Consider the following 19,418-nt stretch of genomic DNA (forward strand, 5'->3'; position numbering starts at 1 on the left):
TCCGTTCTGCGAAGAATGACAGTCGTGTTTGGCTGACGATGCATGGAGCGTGCTGCTGTTAATCCTCTTTGCGAATTGACGACATTGACAAACGAGTGGAAAATTGTTTATTGATGAACCAAGCATTGTGTGTGCACGAACGCATCTGTGCGTTCACCAGTCGCGTAGACGATTAGAGATTATTTGCAGGAACAGAAATTCGTTCAGCAAAATGGTGCTTAGATGAGTTACCCGAGCTTGGTGCCTTAAACACTTCCACTTTTTATGGTGTCAACTACGGGCTTACTCTGTAAAGACAAATATTTGTTTATATAAAAAAAAAAGAAAAAACAAATAATTTGGTAGAAAGAACTTTTCATTCAAATAGTCACCATACCTTTCTAGATCTCAGTCATTGATAACAGTAAAATGACACATATATTTTTGTAAAAACTAATGACTCGCGTTCTAATAAATATTTACTACAAATAGTAGATTAGTGAAAAATACTTTATTGTTTCTATGTAATTATATTGTTACTATTTCTAACATAATGCAAGACACTAATTTTTCTCTATGAGAAGCTTATCTTCTCAAAGGATTATACCGCAACTGACTGCGATATAATATAAATATTCATGTGATACACTTATCTGGCGTCTATATCAAGTATTCTATGTTTAACTTGGAAAGAGTCAACCAGCCTATGACTATTGAAAAGTCTACTACTAGAAAGTGCAATATTATTCACACAACATATATTTAAAGGTGACTTATTCTACTTTAGTCATAAATGTATGAATTATGCGTTAAAAACAGTACAATATCTCTATGTAAAGCTAATAGTGTGGATTAATTTTAAACAGATTTTCCATTGTATTCCTTGTTTTCAAAATATACAAAACATTTATCATTAGAAAATCGAAGATAAAATGAACGAGTTCATCAGCCATGCTGTCTGCTTTGAGCAAGTACATATTGTCATCCTTGGATGACTATAACATGATCGATCATTTTCAAGAGTGCTGTATTTAATAAGCACCTCTCCCAATGCATTTTGAAGCATCCGCAATTTTCTTTAAAAAAATTATGCTACTATAAAGGTCGAAATTAATAAGGATTTTATAGGAATGATAAATCCAGCCTAGATAAATCGAGAAATAGATAATTAATATAGTAAATGTTCCACTATACCATTATTATTTGATGTACTTTTACAAGCACATAATAACAATTTATTATTCTATATGTATGTTATATATAATGACATCTTTATGTTATATATTCTTAATTAATAATGATTAGATTTGTTGAACAAAACTAGTCGTATATTTTGTCTATAATGCCATTACTGTTACATATATGTATAGAAAATATTAATTAGAAAATATGGTACTCTATCTGGGGATTAGAGGATTTTACGTTGCTGTCTTATAAAAGATTAAAATTTGCATTGTCCATTACGCACGACGCCTAATCATGGAATTATACTATATCTGATATATCTTCCATTGATCTGTTATCTTCGCATTAATCAAACAATTCCCATCGTTCTATCTTCCATTGAAACATGATCCTATAGGAATATTTTACTAATCTAAAACATTGTTGATTCTCATTATCGACTTCCATCTGCTAAGACACTCTCTGGGCTTGATAGAATTTTTTAAATTATCAACAATTAACTTGTAACTGTAACCATTACCTTCCATCAGTATTCTTTCCGTTTTAATCTTCGCTAGGAGATGAGGAGAGGACGCAAAATATCGCAAGTTCTGTTTATGTTAACTAAAAAGCAAAAAGAAATGAAGATTTAGTAAATGTGAGAATTTATTAAGGATGATATATCTGGTGTACGACAGATTTGCACTTAGTAAATTAATTAAATAAATATAAAAATCACACGGACTCCTAAATTAGCCAACCAGCTGCGCCGTTAGAAGCACTTACTGTTTTCCTCATTTTCTTTCTCTAATTCTCCTTTTTTTTTTAGATGCTTTCTTTCGTCAGTTAACTGCTATTCACACAAGCGTGTCACGACCTGATGTGATTTAGAACTTTGGTTAAGAAAAATATATGTATATGTATATGTATATATACATATAAATATATATAAATAGATCATGATCGTGATCGCGAGCACTAGTTACCTCGAACAGGGTATCAGAAAATAAAAGAGACTTGTCGATACAAATCGTCTTACAATTCAGTCTAAAGGCATATAGATCACTATGTCGTAACATTCATTTCGCAACACTCATATTAAATTTTTATCGCAAGAGGAGCACCCTAAGATTAACAGGACATATCTATGTACAAACTCTTCACACCCCTTTGGACCCATATTGAGAAGCTAAAATGTTAATGGCAAGTCTAGTCTCCTTTCCTTTGATGAATCGTCAGAAATTGCATTGTTTCGTTGGAAGCTGTTCTACTACTATATCACATCATTGGAAGCGTAGAAAGTATGGGTGTAATCAAACCGTACACTAATCTTCAAATACGATAATATCAAATCAATTCAAATTTTCATTCGAATATCCTTTTTGATTCGAATCCAGCTAATTATTAGGAAGCTCCTCAGCGTGACATTAGACACTCTTCAACAATTTAATTCTACGTAGCTTCTCGCGTGGACATAATCAAAACTCTGCACATTCCACTCATTCGTCGATGTGTCGTGAAACGAAAATGTACATTATACACACTCGTAAGTCTTACTACAATTACACATATAAAATAGGACCCAAAGTTCGCTCGATGAGGAGCAACGATTATCCTTACAAAAATAGACCGCTGCTAAAGCTAAACAAGACTAAGCGTTTAGTACGGAAGGTGACAAACTGTGAAGTTTCGAATGCAAGTGTTAAACTTAACAGTACAAACAAGTCTTACGCGAATGAACTTGAATTGTATGATTCACCCGTGGCTAAAGATCAACGTTCTAAACGATAGAACATTTAGCGTACTGTAAATTTGAGTCTCCTTCTAAATTACGTAGAACTTCCTACGTGTTAGAAGACTGAGATCCCTTCCTTCAATGTATGCTTATAGTCCTTTACTGCGACACTTCCCTATTTAGTTCCGCTAAATAGGGACTGGTATAAAGGCACTCTTAAACCGTTACAGGTGTAACGAAATGATGCGTGTACGGAAACATTTTTACTATACAATAAATGTAAAACGTTCATTGACATACATCGATACAAACTGATACACCAGGCACGTACATTGCTCATTGAAATTCTAACTACTAATTATCCTCGTACAAGTCAAAGTTATTTAACATCGCTAATGTACTTGGCTTTACAACACAGAAGTGAAAATCCAGCACCTCCGTGTTTTACAGGACAGCACCGGCTCAACAAATGCAGCTTCTATCTATCATAAAATTGACCGAAGCATACCGAGTTGTCCTTTAAATCTTTCAGGAAATTGATGTTCCTGAATCGCGTCGCGAAAAGATAATCGGATGCTTCCGAATGTAACACAGCCATACATCCAAGACATTGAACAGAGACACCAAGACGACTCGGATTATCGAAAACTATCGTCCCCAGTATTCTCTGCTACTGTCCTCAACATTATATTCTCCATTTTTATAGTGCGTTCCAGCATCCGTACTCACATAAACAATTTGCTCGCAAACTGATTAAAAACTATATGTTCCCATTGTCAAGGACAAGCGCAGTCTACACTTACATATACTCACTGTCTCAATGGAGTATAAATATTAAGGCGTGACCATTACATAGTCGTACATATAAAACATTCTTATTAAAATTGTATACAACCGTTTCAAATATAAAATGTATACGTCGTGTAAAAATTTCTATCCCGAGGCGAAACGCGGAACACTTCGCTCAAATATTAAATAAGGAAAAAAACGAGGAGAACAAAAAAGAAAAAACAGCTATGTACAAAGTGCATATACAGATCTTAGTCTAGCTTGTCAGAGACCAATGGGAACCTAATTATCCGTAACTGTCGCCCGAAGTCGCAGACTACGCTGTCCCTTAACGCTAACATTTGTTTCACGAAAATACAACTATCCTTGTGACCCAGCCTCACTTCACGCACAGGTTCTCCTGTCCTTACGTCCCAAACTACTAACGACCCCTGAAAGTTTACAAGTCATAGATTATCATAGAATTCTACGGTGACGTAAGCTTCCAATGAATACACTTGAAATAAAAGTTTGAAATAATAAGAGGATAGTTACGTACCTGATTACTAGTGATGAGTAGATGATGCGTTAACATGACTAACTGTAAACTATACGCTGATCTGTGTGCTGGAAGAGTATGTAATAAGTGTCCCTGAAACCTTTCCCAGACACACAGCCTTTCATCAGTTCCAATGCTTATTACATAGGACACAGAGCACGTAATAGCTGCCACGGCACCATCATGGGCCTGTATACTGTACATGCATGTTCCTACATTGACAAAGAAAAAAGATGGAAAGTCTTATAATGTTAGTTTATATACTAACAATTAGTCCAGTTTTGCTACTTTTGTAAACTTTAACAAGTTTGTTTACATGTTTTAATAGAATTCGTACCAGTCAAGAGATCCCAAACGCATAGTAAACCATCTTGAGATCCGCTACCGGATGTCATTGGACTCATTCTATCGATAAAAAGACAGGATATGGGCCCACAGTGTCCGTGAAGTGTATATAATGGCAACTGATCCTCTAACCTAGGGCATAAAATAATATGAGATGATGTCGCAATTAAAATAACGACAGGAAACATGGGCATGTACCTATACACTTTGAGAGTGTGATCTTGACTACCGGTCAAAACACGACCACCCTCGCTGTCAAGCACAGTTATTGCTTGTTGATGCACTCTATGAGAACTAATTTTTATGCAACGAAGGTCTTCTTCGGATTGCATGATGTTATTTATATCCATAGGTGAGCCAGCACTTCCCGTTCTAACGTGAGCTATAAAAAGAAGACGGTGTAACACGAAGAGCGGATGATATGATAATGCACTTGCAAATAAACATACTTCTTCTGTACGAAGTAAAACCCCAATCAATTTGTTGGCCCTCGCTGTAACTCTCCAGTTGCAAAAAATCAACGGAACCATTCAATTTAGCAGCTACAACTCGGCTACCGATGAACTTGACTGCGGATATACCAAACCCGGATCCGTCATCGAACAAACACTGAAATGTTAATTGTTTTCAATCTCTCTGAAATACTAATCATGTCGAGATCAACTTCAAATTGTTACTTACTTTAAACCTACCCGTGGTACCTTCCCAAAATTCTAAACTTCCGTTCGCGCAACCCACTACTATCAAGTTTTCTTGGTAATCCATACACCAAATAGGGGACACTTGTGAATATTGTACAGTTTTATCTGTACTTAATGAAGACGCGCTACCTACTAAGTGAGATGTATTCAATCTACTATTACGCATACACAATTGCTCTGCACTTTCTGACTTCTGCAATTCGTCTATAGACCTATTATGTTTTTCAAAAAGATATTTATACTGATCTCCAAAGTCATATCCTTGCTCGTAGTTCTGTTGCGTTGAAGTTGTATGTTTCATTGAAGAAAATTTGATGTTGATTGCTGACTTCAGATCAGGAATATCATAAGCATTATCCAAACTTCTGCGCAGATGTATTTTCTTCTCTAGGTTGTATTCGTTCGTCTGATACTCATACTCTGATGTGTTTCCCATCGAGTGTCTCTTACTAACACTGTTAGCATGTCCCCTTTGCATGTTGCATAAACCTGGTGACGATTTCCTGTAGTTGACCGCCGAGTAAAGTCCAAACGAGTTAGTACCTTCCATTTCCCCTCTTGAAGGAGGCGAGCCACTTTCGTAATCTGACATTAATTCATCTACGTCTGTTGCTGCTTGGCTCAAATTCTTTTTGGGACTACTGAAGAACTGTTTCCTATCTACATGAGCCAGCTGTTCACCGGAAGTCGCATCCCAGACTCGTATGTGGCCAGCTAAGCAAGTGCTAGCAATGGTGTTACTGTCTGTGGCAATGCACTCGACTTCTTGCGAGTGCCCTTCAAGTACCAATGGCAAAGCCTCTAGAACTAGCTGTGTCGAGGAATCATGAGCTTTCTCTGGTTGATGCCAGCTGGCCCTCCATTCAGCATAATTTCTTGAACAGATACATCTATAAAGAACGACCATAGTATAAGCAACAACCACAACGCTAATAAGGCAAAGCACTGCGGCCAAGAAGATCTCCATGGGGCTCGACGGAATGAATGGCGCATCCGCGTTAAAACCTCTACTCTCAGATCTGCTTGGTAGCTCCATGTCTATAACAATTACAGGATTTATTCAGCTTTCACATTTGAGGATTGAATCATTTTAATTCTAACAACAGTACTCACCTGAGAAATCTAATGGATCAAGAGCCGCGGTTGCGAGATTGTGCCACTGGAAATGTTGCACATCATTGGGATTGCTAATTTGTTTAACCAATTGTGGACTCACAGCATGAGATAATTTTACTGTTGGTAGTATAGTTATTCGTCCACCGGCCGCAGAAATATTATACATAGAGAGAACTGAAGACCAGTGATAAAATGATAAACGATTCCAAGGCGGAAAGTCCACTGGTTTCAGTTTGTTTAACTCTTCCGTAACGTTATTAGTTAGATCACCCTGTTGTATAACAGTATTTAATGAATTTAAAGTAATATATCCCTAACATATATACATATGTATTAATATATTTGAGTCATGTTACCTGTCTATTTAAATGATCTGGGGCAATGGTGGCAGAAGGCATTGATAATGGTTTCATTGTGTTTAATTCGATGTAGTTATTGAGTGATTGAGGTTTGTCTAATGTGTAGCCATCAATCTCAGAATCTGATTTCAATGTGTCACTTAAATGTATGACATGTTCAACGATGCCGGAATTGTAAACAATCATACTGATCCAGACTACCATCCATACCATAAAGGCACGTTGAAATATTCTTGTCCTCGCCCAGAAATGTACTATTCGCAAACGTTTTGGAATCTTGCCCAATGTATGAGTATTCTGCGTGTTAGGAGCTATCACATTCGTTGGGCCATTAGACAAGCCATTTAGTCTCGGGTGTGATTTCGATCGGAAAATGTTCGGCTTTCTGTTCGTTATGGTTGTCGTAAACTGTTGCTTGCGCATAGTGGGAATATGTGGCATATGGAATTTAGAGCTTTCGCTAGAAAGCTCTGTGCGTTTAATGTCGATCGCGAGAATGGTCGAGAAAAAGACCATTTGGAGAAAGAAATCATTGACTAGCCCGACAATGGCAAATATGCAAAACTCTTGTATAGCTGGTACAAAGGTGAACAAACCAATTGTCAGTATCGTCACTTCTGTAAGTAGATTCTTGGTAATGGACCAACCCTCTTTGGACAAAGCCTGAGCAACTCGTATTTTCACATCCAAGTGTGCTGGAGTGCTCACAACACTTTTGGTTAATACCAATACATTTTCTAGCCCTACGATAATCACCAGATATGGAAATACCTCCTTTCCACTTAAACTTAATGTTAAGCCAAAAAAAAAGCATACACCCACAGTCATGGACAGTGAACCTATTACTGTAACAGTTGCGCTAAATGCTATCCCAATTTTTGACTTTATCAATTCTATTTTCCTCACAGAAAAATAAACATAAAAGAATAAGGCATTGAAAGTCATCATTAACGGGAAAAAATCACTGTAATTGAACTCTCCAGGATATAAAATGTGTAAGGTTTCATCTGTCGGTATATATGTTGCATTATCTCCTTTTGTTTGATGAAGGTGATAATAATTTTTCAATCTGTGGTGTAATCCCTCAATAAACCTAAAAATTAAAATAAATAATTTGAAATCTCCGAAAAAAGAAGTGGCAATAAATAATAAGAAATTCCAAAATGAATTACTCACTTATGATCATAGTCTCTTAAGAAAATAGTTACTGCATATTGCAATATTCTTTGTCGAAGACGAATTGGATACCGTTTTATACCAGTTTCTTTAAGGTTCATTCCAAACATTATTTCAGCCAAGCTTACTTTACCTTTCTGTAAATTCTATAATATAAAATTCGTTTTATTATTTTCCTTCAAGCATATGTAAAGTATTATAATCAAAATATCTGTACCTGATATGAATATATTGTATTTAGTAGATTTGTATCCTGTGCGTATAACTCAATGCTTCTTTGCCACAGATTTGCAGGTGAAAGAACAAGACAGTTATATTCTGGCAACACCTCTGGTTTTTTATCATTTCTTTTTTTAACAGCTTCAATGTGTAAACAAACTTGGCCAAGTGTTTTTAATCTACAAGATAAGTGAAAGAAAAATGAAACAAAAAATCATTAAACATTACACTCAAGATTATGTATAAAACTTACGTTTCTGGATGCTGATAATTTTGTATAATCTCTAGTAGATTAAAAACTTCATAAAGTGGACCCCGGAATGCATCCATCAGAGTTAACTCTTCTGTCCATGGAATTACTCCTGTTCTTAACACCACTTGTTGCACATAGAATACAGAGGTTTCTGTATTGTTTTCAGGTACAAATGTATGATTGATTATAGTCCTTGGCGCATTGCCAGGCATCGGCAAATTAACCAAAGGATAGCTAAGCAGAAAACAATTTTTCATTCTCAACAATGTTTTTTCCCTCCATTCTCCATATAATCAAATTTCAAATTCTACTAACCAACATAATAACATTATGGAGATTGCCAGTGAAATAATAGCAATAGGATGCGAAGAGCAGACCAGGCCGTGAGAATAGTACAGCCCAGCCACCCTATCTGGCAGACTACGGAACATTTCACCTTAAGGCTGTTTCATTGTCGTGTCTCACAGCATGCAGATAAACATATTGCTTGGTGATTGACCTACGAACAGTTCAGAAAACTCTGTACACTGACCCAAGAGCTGTGCTCTGCCAGGGAGTGAGTTGTATGAATCAAATCAAGGTGGAATACCGGTCAAAGATGAATCCAATTGTGTTTGATAAACCGGAACGCATGCTGGCTCGAGCACGTATACTCGGCATTGATCGTATGTACGACCAGATTTCTTTTTGTAGACACAGAACAAAGGTTACACAGAATCGGGTAAAACATCCAGGAGTTTTTCGCGTACTTATCAGTGAAGTTACGCAACTGACACATCATTCAGTCTGTATTTTCGTTAGAAAGAGAATCAGCGAGAGGTGCGGGGTTACGACGTAATACGCGCGTTCGTGTTCGCGTGAATTAATGACGCAACCAACGACAATAAAAGGAACGATGATACGGCGATGCAACGGAGAAACGCGCGTCGCGGACGCCTCCGGCTAAATCTACAGATTCAAACGCAACTTACGTGTGCGCGCACTAATTATATCATCCCTCAGGTAGCCCTGGTCCCACTTTACATCGTGGTGCCACGAGACACGTCAGAGTAACCGACGAGTTTCCTAGGGTTGACACGGTCACTGTTAAATAAGCATCGTCACGGTTGTCACACACTTTCACAGGAATTCCTCCAGTACGCGCCGATTTAAGGGGCACGAAACAAAAGGCATCCACCACTCGCGACCCTTGGAACGGAACAACAAACTTGGTGCATGAAACGAGTTCGTGAACTAGGCAATAGTCTACGCGCGGCTCGTTTTTCTAGGTTAGGTTCGACCTTTCGCCGCGCACATTCACGCTTAGATAACAGTGGGAATTGATCTGACTGGATCCGACGACCAACGACAGCCGTGAAACAGGCATCGATCACTCACACGTGCTACCGATCGCGCGTCATTCCTCTAACGAGCACGGACAAACCAGCAGCACACTAGCAATTGAGAGCTCCCGACGACTGCCGGCGACGATAGAAACACGACTTCGACACGGAGCAATCGAGCGCCCGACGTAAATTCCCCGAGTGCACTGGCCGGTTTCAATTTAACTCGCGCGACACTACGCGCGGTGCTAATTTATTTTTAAACGGTCCGGACGAGCCTCCGTGTCACGACCAATCGTCAGGTGGCATGAATGTCATGCGACTCTGCGCCGTGCCGTTCCCTTTAAGATTTTTCACGTGGCGGTTGATTTTTCTTGATCATTCCTCGTCTCGTTTCTTCGACCTTTTCAAATAAACCGCTAAATCCTGTGCAGGCTATGATTTTGCGGCTTTTCTCTGTTCTGGCTATTTTAGTACCGTTTCAAATAGCTTTATTCTATCACTAAAACGAAAGATTGATCGCAGATGGTTAAACAAGTTGTTTAACCCTTTTAGTACCGAACGACGATATATCGTCGTTCGGTGCACTTGCCAAAAATACCAACGACGATATATCGTCGCGCCTCCGTTGGAGCCTTATTGTACTCATCACAAGAGGTCTGTGTTTCAAAATAACTTTATAAAATGTTAAAATGGTTCATATTCGATGCAACACAAGTGAAAAAATGGTTATTAGATTTAACTTTTTGTTATATTTTATGTTGATTAGTGCCGCGGGTCTGTATATGTTAGAGCGATAAGATAGAAACGGGACCCGGGATATCCCTCGGATATTCGTCGACACGGGATATTTTCTCTGGACCGTAATCGCAATTTTTACGATGTTTATGATAGTTAGCAGAGTATTCCAATTGCAATAAAGGGTTGCATGGTATATGCATTAGTAATGCATCAATGCTAATAAATTGCTTGTGTAAGTAAAAGTAAGGAAATATTACATGTCGTCGCCACAACGACAATGCCTAGAGCATCATTCTGATCTTGATCACCAACATTTGTTTCAATGTGGGTGACATTACATATTTTTAGTGGCCAGAAAACTAACTATAAATATCTATAATAACACTTATATTTTTTTTAGTGACGTATTACCAGCTGCACGATCCACTTGTGTAGTAGATCTGTCTGACGCTTGCCGTGCATCATAGCGTTATCCTTCCGTTTTGTTATCCGTCTTCTGCTATTGTATTGCAAATGATTGCAAAATGCAATGTCTATACATTATACTAAATGATGTATATAGAGCTATGACCAAATGATGACATTTTTTATGTGCAATTATCATTTGAAAGAGAGTAATCACTTTTGTACGATTTTTGTTATGTCTTATGTTTATGTTATTCTTATGATTTTCAACAAATAATGAAACACAATTCGTATCGTTTTATTCTCCCTTTATTTCCGAATATGCTGCTTTTTATATTTTGTAAATATCACTTCTACTTTCGTTTTTACGAGCATTTTCGCAAACCTCTGCAAATTCGTCGATTCGGACCGGTATTCTTCGCTTAGGCACGTTCTTTTCGCCGGTACTAAAAGGGTTAATCGCCGTCGTCGTTTTTATTGAAAAAGGTCGCGAATGTTTGAGTTTCCAAAAGTCGCGTTCTGAGTTAGGTCCGTATTTCTAGGAATCCTCGAGTGACCATATCATGTTATTAGTCAAGATATCGTAATCATAAAGAGTATTGTATTTCGTATCTCGGCGTTGAAGTTGATCCAAACGAAGGCCTAATTCAAACCATGAAGTTTCTTTTCTTAACATTCTTAGCATGAGATCATTTGAACTCAGAGCATAAATTCTATTGTTATTTAATAATCATCTAGTTTGTGACAATTAATTAAAATTTTCACACGTTTAATTAACTTTTTTAGAAGAACTGCATTAAGAAGCATGTTGTTGCATTAAAAAATAAAGTTATAAATAACCGCGCATGTTTAATTATATTCTTGTGCAAAAGCTACACCTTTTGAGTAATAAAACGCTAATAATATGACATTTGTAGTGAAGAAACAGTTAAGAGGTGTATTACCTTCTCGACCTTTTCTCATTAATTCCTTATTTCAATAATGAAATGAAACGATTTAACCAGAAATGATACTAAAGTAGGTATAAATGCGAAAAGTAAATAATTTTACTCCGAGTGATAATCGAGAAGAGCGTTTCGAAACTGGCCGTGGTATTTCTTATAGTTTATCGGACTAGATCGAAACTTCGATAAAGGGATCGTACGTGGAAAACCTAGCCCATAATTTGTTCACGAAAGCGTAGAATACGTCAATGTCGCGAACAGCAATTACCTCCCGATGAAAAGAAACATTGCATTACAGGTTTATGTAAAACGCTTTTTCTGACTTCGAGATGTTTGCTGTGGATGTCAAGCAGTGCTAATGAAATTCTGTTAAAAGTTAGGTAACTTTTGAGATTTTCTTCTGGAAGTATTTACTTAAAAAACAAGTTTACATTTCCCCATTGAGAAATATTGGATGGATTTATGTAACCATGTTTATACATGGTTTCCAATCTCATCGGAGTTTGTATGAGAAATGTACAAAATTGGCGGTAGTTCCGTGCAACATTCAATTTTTGTTGGAAACGAAAACTGTTCCTATTAGTTCCGTAATGATTGTATGCTTGCACTGTTGATAAACGAACATTATGTAAATTATACGAGCAATTAATAGAAGCGTCTAATGAAGATGATAACAGAAAACATGAAATTCCAGTTTCGATGCGACAAGAATCGACTTTTGAATTTTGTAACTGCATGTTAAAATGCGTATGGGGTAAACCACGGTCGTTCTTTACATTTAGCTACTTTGGACTACTCTGTCAATTATGCATAATGCATCTTGCAGGGAAATTTGTGTCTCATTAAATGATATTAAACGTGTGCATAGATGTCAGTCGAGAAAACAAAAATAGTTTAGTACGAAATTCAACTGACTTGAAACAATTCAGAGGTTTCGTTTTGTTTTCGTAACTGACATAAAAATATTTGAATAAATTATATTTTAACTATTTTTGTCGATCTTTTAATTTCATAATTTAAACTTTCTACAAGCATTTTTATCAATATGGTATAAGCTGTGGAATATTATTAACGATCTAATGTGATTACCAAGGCAGTTTTGACGTCAGTAGAAACGAATGTAATAAAGATGAAAAGAACTAGAGAGACACGGTTGATCAAATTAAAAGTTAATTAACGCGGGAAAAGTCATTGTTATAGCTACTGCGTCACAAAACGTATAATTACAACGCATGTTACTTCATTCAAATCGTTTGCTCAGTCAAATTAAGCTTTATTATTAGCCACTGGAATTTTTATTTAACTTGCGGAAATTTTTGATCTTTGTTAAGAATACCGTGCAGTATTTGTACGATTGGTGACTCATGATCTTTCATATAAAACAAATAATAATCAGTAAATACATAATGCGGACCATAGAAAAAATGTACTTCCAATATATTATTTCAAAACGAACAGTACTTAATAGAGATTCAATAATTAATAAGTTCAAGTAAAATTTGTGGAAAGAAATTGTTGAAGTTCTTCAATTTTTTAAAAACAAATAGTAATTAATTAATTTATGTTTCAGTACACTATTTAATATAATTGGTATTAATAAACACCGAAACAATATTAGTTGTATTATTTTTCAGGTTCATTTTAATAAATATTAGATCATAAATAGTTTTTAAACTGTTTACAAACAATTAATATTTGTACAAGTAATTACCGTAAAAATGGCGCTTCTGTTCCAATCTTGAGCTAACAATTAACCCTATTCTACGAAGGAAAATTTTGTCTTTGCACAAACGGAATTTCATAAAAATGCACTGACACTACTTCTCCGGTAATAGATCGCAATCGTTTCCCACTGATAATGAGTCAGTGATAGCATACTGTAGTCTCATATGCTCCGAGAAATTTTCCTGTCCCACTTCCACTTGTTATCGATTTACATTTCCTGTCGTTGACTCGAAAACCGTGACCTTGCGTGGAAATTACCGCGTTCAAGTCAAGCCGAATGAAACGCAAGCCAAGCGATACAACCACAAAGAGAGCAAAGACTTCTTCGCGCAACCCTGTGTGCCTCGCCTTATGTATGTGAGACTCCTCTAAAAGCGAGTGCATGAGATCCAACGTGGTTACTCGGTTATTTCTGTTGGTCTGCCTACTCGTTCGGAATGCCTCCTTTAAACCCGACGAATTCTTTATATCTGATGAATGGAGACAAATACAATCGATCTCACCTTATTCAGGATTCTTTTCATAAATTTCGACTATTTTTAGATCGCTACTCGAATGGTTTTAACTTTTTTTTTCAAATTCTAATCACTCTTTCGTGCTTAAGCATCTCGTGTCGCGAAATTCCTGCATTTATTAATCGATTTTGCATACACGGACGATTTTTCTAGTCTAGCAAGACGTTTGAAGTTGATTTTTTCGACTACGTGGAAAATTTCTAAGTACCACAAACCGTGAGAGTTAACCTAATCGAAGAAACTTGTGTGTGAAGGTTATCGGCCACTCCTTGGGAACCGTAGATACGGTTTTCGTATATCACGCGTGTACTTCATGACATGTAGGCGCAATTTTTCTGTATGAATCATCAATTAATTGTCTGTGGATCATGAATCGTGATGCGAGGTCGCTAGGAAACCTGCCTTGCAAAAATTATTTGCGCGTGCTTAAACCGCCGGCTATTTTGTCTGCGTCCAGAGGGTGGAAATCACCCCTGAACTATAATGTTGAATATTTCGAAAACTATGACAGCCAGAAAAATATTCTACAGACGAAATTTGTGCAGTTTTTTAATGAAAAATCGAGCCCATTGAACAAATTTCAGAGAAATGTATTTGTTCGAATGATATGTTGAAAAATGTTAAAGGAACGCCGAGAGAAAACGGGGAAAACATTGCACATTGTTGCAATATCTCTTATTAAATTTATTTTTAATAAAATTAATTATTGAGCAATGTTTCTTAATACATTCACTTTTAACAAAATAAAACCGTAAAACAATATTTATTATTTTTACTTTTGGTAAAATAAACCATTGCACATAATCTTTTCTTCAGTTCACTGTTAACAAAAGGAGCAATTAAGCGATAACAATATCTTTTATCTCTAAACCTCTTTTAAGTTCAAAGTTAATTGCATAATAGACAAATTCTGAGAGATCTCGAAAGTTTGAGACAAAAAAGTAATTTCTTTGAGACAACTGAGAGGAACGAGCAAATATTTAATAATAAATATGAGGACATTAAACAGCTCGAGTTCAAATAATGACCAGAAACCGTCATATATCTATGGAAACTTTCTCTAGCCTGGAATCTTGACGTTGGATGCCGAGATTATTTTCTAGAGATGGTGTTCAAATCATCAGAAGAGAGATACGATCACGGAAACACGGAGAGTTCATTATTATTAAACGGCGATGTATTTGTGATAAAAACTTTGTGAAAAAATTAGACAAAAATAATTGTGTAATATTTGAAAAATAATCGCCACAATCGCTATTTATCAAGTGTCCTTTTGAACTACAAAACTGATGACCGCCAAACATATCTGCTACTTCCGCGAAGGAGAATCGATGAATCATGACAATCGATTATTTAAGCTCCACATAACGTATCAAAGAAAACTTTTCGTGGCGACATACTTCCGACGCCTGCAACGTGAATATTCACCGACTCTTTTTTTACGTCTCGCTCGCCTAATCATTCAAGACAGCCGCGAGCGTGACGATGTTGCGTGTGTCGCGCTCATGAATATTTAGAATACACGCGCTGGGAGGTTTGTTTTTTACCTTTGCTTTAATGGCTTCTCTAGTCCACGTGAATTCCTCTCGATTAATATCATTACACATTCGATCATTCTCTATCGAATCTATATTAGATTTTCTGACAATTTTCGTTATTTAATTCAACGTATGCATATAATTTACCTTTAACTTTTCAAGCCTAAAATCCAACAAAATGAAAAAATTTTTATTTGCTTTATAATTTTCCGTTTGGACTTCAACTATTATAATTTTACCGTTATACGATCTGACTCTGTACTTTAATCTACAGTTATATAATTTACATTGATATGGTCAATAATCTGTAGACTTACGAAATGCATTTTCGACAACAATATGTAGATCACATCCCATAAACATCAGAAAGTGATATAATTTACGCAATACGGAAAGAGAAATAATTTATTCTTAAGGAAAAAAGTGTGATGGAAATAAGCAGTTATTACCTAAATTTGCAGCCTAGTCATGAATTATTTCGGCGAACATACGTTTCCAAGAATCAACGTCAATCCGACGAACCACGAGCAAACGTTTTTGAAAAGCCATCGCATTCTCGCGAAGGCCATTTCAATAACTGCTGCGTACGTTGCATCAGCGATCGTCAAGATCATAAGATCGATTCTTTTTGTGCGAGCAAACACAGTTGCTGAGCAAAATTAGTTATCGAGGAAAAATCATCTCTGAGCAAAAATCTACACGTTCAAACGTTCGTAAAAGCAAACATAGCTGATCCAATCTTCGAGAAAGAGATTCAAGCCTCGTAGTTGTCAGCGTTCATTTATTTTATGTAACACTTGCGCACTGAAAAAGATGTTACGTTCGCAATCTGCGTGTCTAACCACCGTTACGATTATTACTAACGCTCTATTTCAACGATCTCGTCGTGCCTCCCGGTGGCGTCAAAATGGCGGACGGCGAAGGGTTAGCTGAACTTAAAACGTTTGTCTAGAACACGCTTGCACATTTAACGCGATTTCAATGTGCTAGAATTTTGCAGGGAATTCTCAAAGATGCTCTCAGCTAAGCAGTTTACAACCATAAACATGTGATATTTGATCGAAGTTTGATATGTTTCGTTTCAGCTAATATTGGTTTGCGATTTTCAGTCGCGAAAGTCGGCGTCTTGCAAACCAAAAGTGCCTCGAACGATGCGAAAGTAGTATCAAATTTCTGTTGAATGTTTTGCGAGTGATTAGCTCGGTGATTTGTCTGTATAGAATTGAACTAGAACACTCTATAGCCCACAGAATTTAACGGAGGGCCTTAGATAACCTTTTGACCCACGACCGTCTAGACAGTTTTACTTCATAAAAAAATCGAAACATTTCTAAGTGCTAGAGGCAGGCGTAATTTATTACTTTTCAAACGTCAAATTAGGCATATTCTGTTAAACTGTGAGGTACTTTATTCATTCTAGTAGAGATAGCATTTTCCAAACTCCATTAAACAAAAATATAACTTGAAAAATTTGTAATTTTATATGTATATGAAAAGGAAAAAGAAAGGAAATTAAATAGCAAGTTCTTTCTTCCTTGAATAATTTCGATAGATTAAAAATAATGCATTAACATCTCTTAATTCTTTTAATCATTATATTACTTTAAATTGGAACTACTTAATTTTGGCATACATGCAGAAAATCCTCGGTCCATATTTATTACATTCGATTAGGTTAAGGTTGCAATGATATTGCACACGGATCCATGTGTACTAATATAGGAAGATAGTAATAAGTATGTCGGAAAATTAGTAGACGATTATTTTTGAATCGGTTCTTTCGGTGAACGGTTGTAGACAGTGTTAGATTCCAGCCGAGATTCACCGAAGAGTGCGTCGCGCTCTGCCGTCGTGTTTTCGTCGTGCCGGCATTTTAAGTCGGATTAACTCCTCATTGTCAGAGAGTGTCTATCTTGTCCAGCCCATTATCCCACTGATTGACGTATCTAATTGCATCAATTGCGTAATAAATGGAAATTAGGCTGCTGTGAAATGGTCAATGCCGGGCTGGGGTCAAGCGTCTGCTTCGGCGACGACGTCACGGGAACATGCGTATAACTAATTTTCTTATCTTCCATTTTATTTAGATTCGAAATTGTTTTTTCGACGTTCTCATGTATTGTTACAAGATATTATTATATGTACTTACCTAAACTTTATATATTTTATCATTTTTACGTATTACATAACACTTATTTATTGTTATAAGTATTATATAGCCATGAATTTTGATATATTTTATAGATTATACGAATTTTATGAGTTATATATTTTTGATAAGTTTTATGTATCAAATGATTTTTGTGTATTGCTTTAAGTATTATATTAGATGCATTAGATTAGATACACTGCATCTAGTTGATGCATTTATGTTATACGTAAGCATTATGTATTTCATAAATTTTACGTATTATACAAGTTTTATATATTGCATTTATATATTACATATAACGTATTGTGCATAACTTATATATGAATTATATAAGTTTCATATATTTTATAAATGCTAATTATTAGATATGTTTTACTTCTTCCAGAACAGTTGTATGTATATTACGTAAGTATTATATATTTTCTAGATTACATGCATCGTTATAAGAAGTCCGTGGTTAGATATACTTCCTTTTTAAATATATCCAATAAATTGAAAATGATCTAACAAGACTCCTAAATTCTTCTAAAATCTTAAATATCTCTATATTTAATATCGATTTTAATATCGAAATTTAGCGAATTATCTAATTTATTAAAAGTTGACCGAAGTTTGTCTAGTAGAAACATCTAATAGTTTTTTCTACAACTAAGATTTTGTATTACTAGTCAGAAACTATATTATAGAATTTATTACTTATATTTGACTTTTAACGCACAAAGCAACATGCATTAAATCCGGTAGCCTAGTTACAAGTATTGCACTAAGTAAATAGGACCGCTAATCATTAAGTAATCTCCAACTTACACACTAAATTGACAGAAACATCTCTCTCTCTCTCTCTCCAGTTAGAATATTAATTGTATAGAAAACATACAAGGATGACATCTGACAAAGACGTCGCTCATTTTACATATCATTTTAGATGTTATGAAACTGAATATTCATTCCAATATTGTATAACAAGCCTTTCAAAGATCACTTAAACACGTAAATTTTTCCATCCTGTTCTGCTTTCTGATACACGACTGATTGTGTTTTATTATTTACATAGAAATGTTCTCTTGTACTTTACAATTTTTACATATAGCTTAAATACACGGAACCCCGAAATCTAATTTATAAATGATTTTAAATCAAGATTTGAAAAAAAAATCTTTTGATTTCTTTAGTAAATATGGTGTCACATTAAAAATTTAAAAATGGATCCTTTTAACCATCTCGAAAAAATTGTCAAATAAACATTTTAACAGAAGTTTCTTGATCCCTTTTGTCAAAATGAAGATAAATTGATAAAATTAATGCTAAGTTAGTATAATGAAAACGGTGATTTTCTATAGAAAACTGGTTTGTTGCCGGATAAAACGATTTAAGACAAGTGCAAGACACTTCATACGACACTCCAAGATAATCCTTTCTGATAACAACACGTCGACCGTAATTGCTAATTATATGGTAGTATAGTTTAGAAAATTCAAGACAGTTTCTTTTCAAATTCATGAACTATTACTTTTCAAAAATTACATGACTACGCGATCGGTCAATTTTGAGATGTATTACTGAAGGATTTTTTGAACTTTTGGAGGCCTAAATTAAAACAGGAAGTGTCAACTTTAAAATAGGGTAGGTTAGATTAAAAAGTAATGATGAGACAATTTTGAAAAATTGAACAATCCTAATAGCTAGCACGAAGAAAAATTAC

The 19,418-nt window shown here is 35.6% G+C and overlaps 1 protein-coding gene across 2 annotated transcripts; it reads right to left on the reverse strand.

Moving 5' to 3' along the window:
• Positions 1 to 1,315: 1,315 nt before the first annotated feature.
• On the reverse strand, positions 1,316 to 10,138 carry Scap (SREBP cleavage activating protein). 2 transcript variants are annotated; one of them, XM_078185781.1, is made up of 13 exons: positions 9,346 to 10,138; positions 8,690 to 8,873; positions 8,375 to 8,608; positions 8,120 to 8,300; positions 7,903 to 8,048; positions 6,724 to 7,819; positions 6,365 to 6,638; positions 5,232 to 6,289; positions 5,000 to 5,159; positions 4,749 to 4,932; positions 4,543 to 4,682; positions 4,206 to 4,417; positions 1,316 to 4,098 (listed from the first exon to the last, which is right to left on the reverse strand). In XM_078185781.1, the coding sequence occupies exons 2-13, from the start codon at positions 8,803 to 8,805 to the stop codon at positions 3,919 to 3,921; spliced, it is 3,981 nt and encodes a 1,326-aa protein (XP_078041907.1). In that variant the 5' UTR covers positions 8,806 to 8,873; positions 9,346 to 10,138; the 3' UTR covers positions 1,316 to 3,918. The 2 variants fall into 2 exon arrangements, with proteins under 2 accessions (XP_078041907.1, XP_078041908.1); XM_078185782.1 differs by lacking the exon at positions 9,346 to 10,138 and adding an exon at positions 8,964 to 9,318.
• Positions 10,139 to 19,418: the final 9,280 nt, after the last annotated feature.

This window comes from Augochlora pura, chromosome 7 (assembly GCF_028453695.1).
Source record: "Augochlora pura isolate Apur16 chromosome 7, APUR_v2.2.1, whole genome shotgun sequence".
NCBI lineage: Eukaryota > Metazoa > Arthropoda > Insecta > Hymenoptera > Halictidae > Augochlora > Augochlora pura.

Coding starts and splice junctions, on each gene's coding strand:
- Scap (XM_078185781.1), bottom strand. CDS start 8,805: ATGTTCCGTAGTCTGCCAGATAGGGTGGCTGGGCTGTACTATTCTCAC. Junction 6,290..6,364: donor TGATCCATTAGATTTCTCAG/GTGAGTACTGTT, acceptor TAATTGTTATAG/ACATGGAGCTACCAAGCAGA. Junction 5,160..5,231: donor GTACCACGGGTAGGTTTAAA/GTAAGTAACAAT, acceptor TTAACATTTCAG/TGTTTGTTCGATGACGGATC.